The 8,534-nt window shown below is 38.6% G+C and overlaps 1 protein-coding gene across 3 annotated transcripts in view; it reads right to left on the bottom strand.

Annotated features, from left to right (window-relative positions):
- Nucleotides 1-5,642: 5,642 nt before the first annotated feature.
- SDG40 (SET domain group 40) overlaps nucleotides 5,643-8,534 on the bottom strand; it is a 36,883-nt gene continuing 33,991 nt past the window's right edge. For all 3 annotated transcript variants that reach the window (XM_088946615.1, XM_088946614.1, XM_088946616.1), the window contains one exon: nucleotides 5,643-6,443. In XM_088946615.1, coding sequence (XP_088802741.1) covers nucleotides 5,778-6,443 — 666 coding nt within the window. In that variant the 3' untranslated portion in view covers nucleotides 5,643-5,777. The remainder of the gene's footprint in view (nucleotides 6,444-8,534) is intronic.

Here is an 8,534-nt window from a genome sequence, read left to right as displayed (position 1 = left end):
ACTAATAGAGATATTCTCTCCAAACTTAGCGGGAGTGGCTCCCTAGGAATCTCAAACCCGTTGCAAGGGGCCTACAAGCCCTTACACCTATATAAAGGCATCACTTCCTAAGAGAAGGTGCATGTGATTTAGCTCTCGCATAGTCTGATCTTCTAGCATCTAATTCTCTCTAAAACTTCCAACTCGTTGACTTAAGCACCAAAGCACTCTAATACCGTTTCCCTACAAGTTTCCTAGGAAACTACACAGTTTTCCATTAATTTAGCTCGGCATTCGAGCTACCTTATAGCTCAGCCTTACTTAGCTCGGCAACTGAGTCACCTTCCAGCAAGGAATTCTCCAACTCGGCTTCCGAGTCATTAACCAATAGGGAGCTTCCAAATCATGCATCATTAGTTTTTTTTTTTTTCAAATCTGGTTCAAAGTGGCCAATTTAAGGTCCACCCACCCCCTGAGCTGGTCGAAACCCCGATACACCCTTTGTAGGGGCATATCAGGAAGCTCTTGATACGATACAACCTCGATACACCCTTTGTAGGGGCATATTGGGAAGCTCCCGATATGACCTAATACGTGTTGATACATTGAACCTTGGCTGCAACTATTGCTAGTGTGGTTCATAATGCTAAAAGTAGATTTGCGGTGAACATCACACCATAGCTGCAATAGAAGAAAAAGACCTCCTAGTTGTGCACTATTATAGTAAGTTTTCAGTTTAGTAAACTTTATATTACTTTGCGTAATGATGGAGATTATCACTTGGTATATTTTTGTGCAGGCTGCCATGGTCACAAACAATTTTATTGCAATTGAATTAGTACAAGTTGGTACAACTTTTTTTTTTTATTTCTTTTAGAAAGTCTACACAACGGGGTAGCCCATCCCCCAACCAAGGTGCAAGCAAGATTCGATCCCAAGTCTTTGCTACGACCAACAAAGACCTTATCAACTAGCTGGTCGGCACTTTGCAATTGGTGCAACTTTTACTATTGTTGAAACATTGGTATAAGATATATTAAGTGGAAACTTCTATTCTTATTACTATGATGTAAGTTGGGGTATACCACTACATCTGTGCAAGGTTGAGGTAAGTAATGCGAGATTCTACATTAGATTTTGTATAGCCATCTGCGATTACTAATGGTGTGGTGATCTGTAGGTACTTGATGTACAACTATTATTGGTCACAGAAATTCCTCATATAAATGTGTACTCTATCACAAGTTCATCGATTATGGAGCTAAATCAGCTTCGTGAAAGTATTAGTGACGGTGACACCTCATCACAATAGTTCCTAGCATGGTTTTGAAAATCTAACTGAACCAGATAGTTGAACTGATTGACCAGGGAACTAGTCAGGTAATTCATTCTGTTTCACCCTAAAATCGCTTTTTGGTTAAAGTCATTGATTTGATCAATGACCCCGTTAACCCGGGTAGTCGAACCACCAGCCCATTGATCCGGATAATGGTTTTTGGCTATTTTTATGTGGTTTTATTATTATTTTTTTTAAGTCAGAATGGACTATCTGTTCAAACCAAACAGTCAGATCATTCAATCCGAGAATTGGTCCCATAACGATTCCTATGTCCAATCCGATTTTTAAAACCTTGGTTCCTAGTACCACTATCGCGTTGAGCATATCAAAGACTGTCACCAGTGCAATTACAGAATAAGTTTCTGTGAACATGTCCAAAACATCAACTCCTGGAGCCACGGTGACTATGCAATCAAAAGATGTTGTGACTGACTTAGTTTGGCTGTTCGAGTATCAACTATGTGATCGCCACTAAAAGTGCTTCGAGTTGAAGTACAAGTAACAAAGGGCTCATCCTTGTTGTCAACCTAAGGAAAGAGTAAGATGATTATGAAATAATCTCATTGTCTATAGATGTTGTCAACCTAATGGAGGTCCAAGGGACCTGTTGTAGGAAAAAATGTAGTCTTGAAGGCAATGTTTTAAAAACTAGACCAGACATGGAACCGTTCAGGGGACTGGCTCCTAGGTTGAATGGTCTGTCTGTCTGGTTCAAACAAATGGCCCATTCTGACTTAAAAAAAATAAATAAAATAAAAACAACCAAAAACCGTTCTCTAGGTCAATAGGCCACTGATCAAATCAACTATTTTTTATCAAAAGCGGTTTTAGGGTGAAACGGAACCAATTATTATTGCTACCTTGATGCAATTTACTATTGCAAGGCCATTAAAGAATTAAGTTGGATTGAATGTGTCCGATGGATGAAGACATATGATGTGTTCAACAAGATGGATTTTAAGGTGAAGATGATGAGATGGCAGATGGTACATGCTGCTCATTATCTATGGAAGTCATCACTTTACAAAGGATCTGATTTTGAGGAGATGGACGAGGCTACCATTGCACAACAAATTGTGGAATTGGATGCTAATATTGTAATTTTAAGGCTCAGTTTGGAAGGAGTATAAATATAAATTTGTAGAGTGCAAAACCTTGTATTTTGTATTATTTTGTATGTATTTGCACAGTACATGTATTTGCACTCCTACCAAACTGAGCCTAAAGTTACACATCGCAAATTTACAAGCTGATGTTAAGAAACAAACCAAGGAAAGAGGTGAGGAAATGCAAAAGCGAAGAACATTCTTGAAAAGGTCACTATGATGAGAGTGGCATGACTATAAGAATGTATGTATATATAATGTTTTTTGGGCAAGATGAAAGATTTAATGAATTGTAAATTGTTTTGTTATGTAAATTAAAAGGAACACTTTCTATAATTCCCTTTTTGAGTTTTGCCAAAGTTTTATAATCTTTTTTTTTTTTCGCAAGGTAGTTTATTTTTGGATGTCCATGTATATTAAAAACAAAGGAAGCAATGTGATTTGTGACAATTAAGCATAACACCGTTATCCATATCATAACACAAGTACTACGACATCACAATTACTTTCAACTATGATTGTTTAAATAATCTTTTTTTGTTAGTATATGGGAGTGGTTACCCAGGGCTTTTGGTGTTTGGGACTTATTACTCGAGGCTTTTGTATTGCTGATTGTGCCTAGGATTGGTTGCCTAGGGCTTCTGTGTTTAGAACTTGTTACTTAAGGCTTTTAATTTGTTTTTTGTGCCCATGACTAGTTATTTAGGGCTTTTGTGCCTAGGATTGGCTACTCAGAGCTTTTGATTTGCTAATTGTGCTTAAAACTGGTTACAAAGGGCTTTCGGTTATTCGTTTAGGGATGGTTACCCAAGAATAAGTCGTTCCCAGGATTGGTTTCTTAAGCTTGTAGTGATTGTGATTTAGTGTCTAGGACTAGTTATCCAAGCTTTAGATAGTTGTGATGTTGGATCTTTTTTGACACGTGGATTCATTAGTATACACATAGAGATATTGTCGCACTATTTCAAAATGAAAGATTGAACTATCATTGGAGCCAAGGTTCAAAGTATCGACACGTATTGACCGATATGTATTGTATTGGGAGTATCCCGATACGCCCCTATAGAGGGTGTGATGGGGTTCTAACCGGTTCAGGGGGTGGAGGAGCTTTAAACTGTCCCCCTGAACCGCTTATGAAAATAAATAAATAAATAAAAGGACCGATACACCCCTACCTGCGCATCGATATTTAGAACCTTAATTGCAGCATAAATGCAATACATTGTAGATGAGTATTCATCCTACTGATAGAAAGGAATATAGTATTTGAACATAGTTGATATTATCCATTGAAAATAATACAAAAGAATTATTCATGATACATCTTAAGCCAATACCATTCAAAGTCTCATCTTTCTCATTAGTGTCATGATCCCAAAGCACATAGTATTCAGAAGGGTGCGCTTTCTTGATGATATAAGTAGCAACTAATTAGGGGTGAATGTATTGGCAGACTTTTCTTGTCGCACATGTAGTGCCATTTTTAAATCTTTATTGCCTTCTTTGAAGATTTAGATTTTGCCAACTAATTGAAATTTGAAGACATGATCTTATACTTTATTTGCTTTTGGAGACTTTGACCTTGAACTTCATCAAGGGCATCTCCCTATGAATTGCTTTTGCATAGGCATCTATAAGAGCTGAATCCTTTCAGCCCAAACATAGGCGTTACTTCAAGTAGGTTGACAATGAGATCTACAAGGAATAGCTCTACAAGCATAGGCATCTCCCTATGAATTTAATACACATGTATGGGGGATATTCCCAATGTGTGGCTGAATACAATGTTTGCGTAGAGTTTTTGTTTGTAGATCAGCAGGTTGTCTTATTCTTCAAGTTCAACATCATCACATTAGAGAAATGGACCCATTAAACCATGACCAAGTGAAGCTGAATTATAATGGGTGTGGCTAGGAGTGTCAATGGACCGGTTTTGGATTAGATCCGATTGGATGGAGAAACAAGACATTGAAGTGGAGCAGTCCAGATTTTAATGGTCCAAATTGGATTGGATTGGATTGAACCTGATTCATCCATAATGAATTTATATTGGATTGGGTTGGATTGAGCCAATATCTGATCCATTGATAAAAGATAAGAATATAGGTGTCAATGGACAAGATTTGAATTAGAATTAATCTAAATTAAAACAAATTGGATGAACCAGACATTGAATTGAACCGATCCAAAATATTCATTGGATTGGATTGGACCTGGTCCATTCGTAATGAACTCACATTGGACTGGATTGGCTTGGACCAGATCCAGTCCAATTGACACCCCGTGTGACTTGGGTAATCTGCGCATTTCACGCGTGGAAGAAGCATTTAACATGGACCGAAATTCTAGCTGCTTTTATATGGACTGAAGTTGGAAGGGCATTGAAACGGATACTTGGTGGCAATGTTTAAAAACCAACCCAGAAGCTGAACCGTTTTTGCCTCTGGGTTGCAGGTCAATGCTTTAACAGTCCATGTCGGATGGGTCAGACTGATAACAAACCATCAATATATATAGTATAAATATGAATAAATGAGTAAATATATAAACATATATTATATAGAATAAATAATATATAATTACATTCTACATATATATGTTTCATTTTGTCTAGTTTATATTTTTTGTTTCAATTTTTAAAATTTTATAAATAAAAAAGTTAAAAATTGAGATATGAGGCTGAAATGGTGTTTTTGGCAAAAAAAAAAAAATACAGGCAATGTATCCTGAAACGTGTAAATATAGAAAAATTACCCAAAATTAAAAACTTATGGCCTCCGAAAGTTTTGATATAATACATCCAACTTGTAATCCATGCCGTGGTAACGAAGTTAAACAGGCCAACGATTCAACCACCAGGCTTAAACAGGTTTGACTAAGTCAATGATTTTTTGTCAAATGGTAGGTTTTAGGAAAACCTGAGGGCCAGGTGATGGTTCAAATGGTTCGACCGTCCAGGTCAACAGTAGGTTGAAAACGTAAAGGAAACTCCAAGGTGGTAGACTGGTAGTGAGTACAAGGGTTAAGAAACAACACTGAGACTTCATGGCTACATAGGAATTTAACCAGGGAAATCAAGCTATTGACTAGGAAAGTGGCGATTGAATATTCTTGGGTGCACAAGTCGGCTAACAGTTTGACCGACACAATGGACAAATAAAGGGCATACAGGATGAGATAGCAGTAACTAGCCCTAATTCACAGGTATTGAGCACATGTACAACCAACTAATAAACTTTCAACTTTTACAATTTATGAAGAAACATGTATAGCATAAAAACATAGAGGAAACCAAAAATGTAGCTACCCAATAACGTTATACAAAGATGCATAACATTTTAGTTATTACTATATTAGGTATTATTACTTCTATTCGGTAGCAAATTCTCAGAAGAAAGAAAATCAACAACCTCAGTGCAATAAGAAATACAATCAACCAAGATTTTCTTATACCTTAGCCTCCATTGAATAACCAATTTCCATCTTTCTATCGAGCGTATCATCTTCCTAGAGAATGTGATGTCACCACCACTTCCTCCCTTCTGCAAACCATTAGCTTCAAAGAAAGCACCAACCTCACCTCCAAAAGCCAACATCATCTGTTGATACTCCACCTCCTTGGGTAAAGGAAAATTTTGCATTTTGTCAATTATGTGTAGTAGCAAATCATCATCTTCAACTTTAGTTGGAAATTTATTCAAAAGAATTTGGCAGTTCTTTGCCATCCATCTCATGGCGGACATCTCATTTTCTGCTGACAGTTGAGATCCTGAATAAGCATAGTGTGCAACAGACTTCCGCTGGTTTGGTGGGGTTGCCCATAAACGTAATGCAGACAGTAGAGTAAAAGATGGCTTCCCATCTTGCTGGATGTAGAGTGTATCCTTAGACCATGAACTCGATGAGCAAATTTCAGCATCCAACTCAGTAAACGCCTTGTCACTAGGGTTCATATCAAGAATAAACCCATAGTGTTCAAGAAGCTCCAAATTCGTGTATGTTCCATAACTTAAAAGGACCTGCAGATAAGAATGCATGAGATTACAGTTCAGCTAATTAAGTCAACCCCCAAAAAAAAACGATGATGAGAAACCTGCAAGTACAGCATTGAGTGAGACACGAGGAATGTGCAATCTTTCTAAAAAAGAAAAAAAAATCTCCAGAATCAGACCATCAACTGAATAAATGGGAACCAAATGGCTTAAGAATTCTCAACCCATGCTGTTACTTTTCTATCTAGCCCAGCTGCATTGCTCAATCGGTTCCATTTTTATCTGATTTGTAACTGAAAAAATGCTTTCACTCTGAAGAACAAAGAACTTGCAAGCTCTCTGAGCTCCAAGAATCTCAGCTCACAAATGAAGTAGCTCAATCTCAAGGGACTTAGAGAAGGATCTCCACCCCTCCAATTGTAAATGAATAAAAGCGCATATTTGATTCATGTTCCCTTGGTATGTTTCTGTATAATACCCTTAAACTGGACACTTAATGAGACTCGTGTTAGTTTAGAATGTTCACAGCTAGTGGGTCGGTCTAGGGAGACTTATCCTGACAAGGCTGACACTGTGGTGCCACCAAGTCGGTTGGAGTGGCCTGTCTCAGCTGCCAGGGTGAGACCCTATGCACATACAGTGTAGGATTAATTGAATCTATGAACTGGACCAGATTTCCAGTATTGCCCTGGACCTTGGAGATTGATGTGCAAAACTGGAAAGTTACACCTGACCCCTAGACTCGATTATGATACTGCACTATGTGTCGGATTGGGCTGTCTTTGATGTACCAATCAGTGAGATCCTTAGCGGGGCTCAAAACCTGGGTATGTTGGGACAATCTGAGAATTCATCTGAGTGGGTGATCATAGTGACAGGATCAGCCCCTTTGTTGGACAAAGGTAATGATCGGGGATGCACTCTCACCGATGGAAACCAAGACTGTCGGTAGCCGGTTTCAATCGTTGAGATTTGTTTTGCAAAATATATTTTATATGAGATATAAAAGTATATATATTATGGTTTCTAAAATGTTTGCAAGAAGGTTTTAATTCCCGGGATCCATATAAGTAGAGAGTGCAACACTGTTCCTTGCAGCCGAGGGAGAGGTCCTCTATTGTCGGGCAGTGTATGATCATTATGGGCTGAGAGGTTAAGTGTAAGACCATTGAGGATAATGCCTAATGGGCTAATCTTGCATCTGCCCACAGTCCCTGGGTGTTACAAGGTGGCTTGGCCCAAGGACCACTTAGGGTAAGTGTTGGGCCCATAGAGCCCATTTGATGGGTTTCAGGGGATGCACTGTCCATAACAGTGTATTCGGCTAGGCCTTATAACAAAGGTTGGGCCGAACCCATGTGGCTGATGTGTAGATCAATGCTTGGGTCCCACGCCATACAAGGAAGCCCAACTGGGGAGCAGTTAGGAAGGTTAAGTGAGCACATAAGCTTAATGGGCCTAAAGCCCATTTCGAATTGGGCTATTTAATTAGTTAATTATGGGGCGAATTCTGAGATAGATTAGCAGATAGGATAGGGTCTTGACCCTATCCACTCAGAGAGTCTAGATCTGAATGTGATTCAGATCTAGAAACCTCCTAATGAAATTAGGAGAAAGTTAATCTAATCTGCAGATAAGATAAAGGTTTATCCTTATCACCTAAAGAGAAGGCTGATCCAAATATGATTTGGATAAGTAGCTCCTAATTGGATTAGGAGCTAATCCTTTAGGTTAACAAAAGAAGGAGGGGGCGGTAGCCTTTAAATGAATGAGATATTCAGATCCTCTTAAGTGCTGAAATCAAAGAAGGAAGAATTAAGCATCCCTACAGAATTCTTTCTTGCCGCCCCTGTTTGCCAGTTCGATCTCCAGTAGTGGGAGAAGTCAAGATTCGATCTTGACATCATTTTTTTCAGAAAAAATTGTAGGAAGCTTTGCTCACGTGCCATCCTGCTGATTCTTGCGAATGACAGAGTTCTTGGAGAAGAACACTGCTGATTCTGCTCCATCCTGCACTACGCCATCTTCAGTGGGAGCAGTCTTTGGATCCTTCCTTGGGTGTGAACACCTTCGTTGGGGGATACTATTTCTCTGTATCAGGTATAATCATCTCTTACT

This window comes from Nelumbo lutea, chromosome 5, assembly GCF_056320005.1.
Source record: "Nelumbo lutea isolate HS-2025 chromosome 5, American lotus-T2T, whole genome shotgun sequence".
Lineage (NCBI taxonomy): Eukaryota > Viridiplantae > Streptophyta > Magnoliopsida > Proteales > Nelumbonaceae > Nelumbo > Nelumbo lutea.
The sequence above is the reverse complement of the archived record's forward strand: the minus strand, read 5'-3'. Positions and strand labels throughout refer to the sequence as shown.